Here is a 3,076-nt window from a genome sequence, read left to right on the forward strand (position 1 = left end):
GGATGAAGGGATTGAGAGCAGCCCTGCCAAGAAGGACTTGGGGGTACTGGTGGATGAAAAGCTGGACATGAGCCAGCAATGTGCACTCGCAGCCCAGAAGGCCAACCGTATCCTGGGCTGCATCAAAAGCAGCGTGGCCAGCAGGTCGAGGGAGGGGATTCTGCCCCTCTACTCTGCTCTGGTGAGACCCCACCTGCAGTACTGCGTCCAGCTCTGGAGCCCTCAGCACAGGAAAGACACGGACCTGTTGGAGTGGGTCCAGAAGAGGGCCTTGAAAATGATCACAGGGATGGAACACCTCTCCTATGAAGAAAGGCTGAGAGAGTTGGGGTTGTTCAGCCTAGAGAAGAGAAGGCTTCGGGGAAACCTTATTGCAGCCTATCAGTACTTAAAGGGGGCTTATAAAAAAGATGGCGGCAAACTTTTTAGCAGGGCCTGTTGCGACAGGACAAGGGGGAATGGCTTTAAACTAGAGGGGGGTAGATTTAGACTAGATATAGGGAAGAAATTTTTGATGCTGAGGGTCGTGAAACACTGGCAGAGGTTGCCCAGAGAGATGGTAGATGCCCCATCCCTGGAAACATTCCAGGTCAGGTTGGACGGGGCTCTGAGCAACCTGATGTGGTGGAAGATGTCCCTGCCCGTGGCAGGGGGGTTGGACTAGATGACCTTTAGAGGTCCCTTCCAACCCAAACTATTCTATGATTCTGTGATAAAAATAATCTCGTTCACCATACAAGAACACAAAAATAACCAGTCCTTAACTGAATTGTTTGCCCCGTTTCGGCTGTGATTTCTGCCTGTCTGCTGTTGACAAACAAACCTGCACAGTAAAGCTAGCTTTCACATGTGACTTTAGATCACTGTATTAAACTCAGGATAGCGAGTCAAAGTTTATTGGAGAGGATTCTAAGCAGAACTGAAAGCAGGCTCCAGAATGGAAAGTTAAACATGAGCATGTATAAAGATAGGTTAGGCTTTTAAAACTTGACTACAAATTAGACTCATGTCTATAGACTAGGCCCAAAAGTCCTCTTCTGCAGTGTGTAATAAGAGTGCTTGCCCTTAGAGTGTAAACTGCCCAGATGGGGGAAGAGATGCATAGTAAAACTTTGTCTAGTATCACAGGTGGTAAGTAAACTACACTTTCTTCTGGATCCACGGCCAATGTACCTTTAGTTTTGAATCTGTATTATTTTGAATGGGGGAAATGATATATTGCAACTTGAGAAGTATCTTTTTGAGGACAAGACTTTGGTGGAAAATAAGTACCTTGTTGCTGAAAGGTGTTCTGGTTGAGTGAGGTCTGCTCATCGCTTCATTGAAATTGACACTGAATTAATTTTATATAATTCATTAACAGCTCAGGAAAACTCCTGTGGCTTAAAAACATCTTCCCCCAGTATTTGAAGCTATTTGGCTACAGTTCCAGAATTCCATGTTTCACAACTGAAGCAATAAAATACATAAAGTATAGGCAGACCTTCTCCCAGTTGGATTAAGAATCAAATGGCATTTACAATGTCTAGAACTAAAGTGAGACTTTAAGATGCTATCACAACATAAATGGTAGTATGACTAAAAATAAGATGGGTAGAACAGGAGGTAGCTTAATATGAAAGAACTAATGCAATGCAGTAAAAAAATACACAACAAACAAACAACCACCAAAAAAGGCTGACTTACGTTGCCAGGTACTTGAAGTTTCCTCACGTAAATTACACAACAAATAGAAAAAGACAGTTTTTAATCTTCGTGTTATGTTTTCCAGAACTAACAAGAAAGCCTTGGGAAAGAACAAATACAGTGAATGGAAGCAAGTCACCTGTTATCTCCAGGTACTCCCTTTTGTACCAGCTATCTTTTCCTTATGTTTACTGTTGTTGCTCGTGCTGCTAAAGATGCTGGACTAAAATAGCAAAAATCACCTTAATAGTATTAAAAGCAAAATGTATAGGTTTAAAATTACTGCTGTGAAACTGCTTTTGGCAATTTTAATTAAGAATGAAGAGTTGCTTTTGGAGAATGCTAGTAAATGAAATTTTTGACAGTAAAGTCAAAAGTAAAACCCAAAAAGATTCCTTAACAATTGCTGGTGTATAACTTCAATTTTTAAGGTGTATGTTTGCCTACAGCAATGTTTAATTCTTTCTACTTCTTTAAATTTTAAAGAAGTCTGAAATTTCTTGTAAGCGAGAACCAAATTCAGTGCTGTCATTCATATATCCAGTAGTAAATCTAGTGAATAGGTTTTCTCCTTTCTTTTTCTGTGCTAGTCATAGAATGGTTGTCTAGATACTTAAGCCATCTTGGTAAGATTTGCTTCTGTGACAGTTTTCAGTAGCTGTCTCATACCGGTCCAAGGAAGTCCATCCTAAAGAAGTGTAGAAATATTATACATCCTTCACTGCATTAACCAGTCTTCAGTAACTTGTCAGCTGGAACTTTGGTAGGCAGTGGGCATTTTGGTAGGCATTTCAGTAATGCAAAAGAATGAATGGCTGCTTTAGCAATTTTTTTATTTTTGAGGCGTATTTAATTGCCATTTACCTTAAGCAGAAGGCTTGTGGTTCATTTTAGAATTCCTGTATGTTCTGCATAGAGAAATTAAAGGATTCTGACCTGTGATAATCTGACAAAGTTACCTGAATTTCTTGAGAGAAAACAAAAGAACATGTTAAACTTGAGAATGCTGTGTTTGAAATGACTTGAATTCTCCTTAAAATTCTGTCCTGTTGGAAACAGCTCTAATCACCAGCTCTCTAATCACCAAATCACAAGATTTGGTGATTAGAGAAGAAAAACTAATTATTCTCTAAGTGGCATTACTTGTGGTCGAGGTTGCCATCGAGGTCTCCAGTTCTAAAATGCAGCACTAAACACTCTCATCCTATATCCGTATCCTTGTCTGTCTTTCAGAAATAACTAAGTACAGGAGTTTAAAATGTCTGCAGCCTTGATTCTGGTTGCTTGCTTTATTCTTTGTCAAAAAGCAGGTGACATTGGTGGTGATGTCCTCTCTGCTATATTGTTAATGTAACAAAATACTGCTTTACCTTTAGCCTTGACTTCCCCT

The 3,076-nt window shown here is 40.1% G+C and overlaps 1 protein-coding gene across 7 annotated transcripts in view; it reads left to right on the plus strand.

Moving 5' to 3' along the window:
• The window catches only part of ENAH (enabled homolog (Drosophila)), a 56,567-nt gene that overhangs the window by 40,414 nt on the left and 13,077 nt on the right, over positions 1 to 3,076 (plus strand). For all 7 annotated transcript variants that reach the window (XM_009333646.1, XM_009333647.1, XM_009333649.1 and 4 more), the window contains one exon: positions 1,772 to 1,838. In XM_009333646.1, the coding sequence (XP_009331921.1) occupies positions 1,772 to 1,838 (67 nt within the window). The remainder of the gene's footprint in view (positions 1 to 1,771; positions 1,839 to 3,076) is intronic.

The sequence above is a fragment of the Pygoscelis adeliae genome, unplaced genomic scaffold (assembly GCF_000699105.1).
Source record: "Pygoscelis adeliae isolate BGI_AS28 unplaced genomic scaffold, ASM69910v1 Scaffold1, whole genome shotgun sequence".
Classification (NCBI taxonomy): domain Eukaryota; kingdom Metazoa; phylum Chordata; class Aves; order Sphenisciformes; family Spheniscidae; genus Pygoscelis; species Pygoscelis adeliae.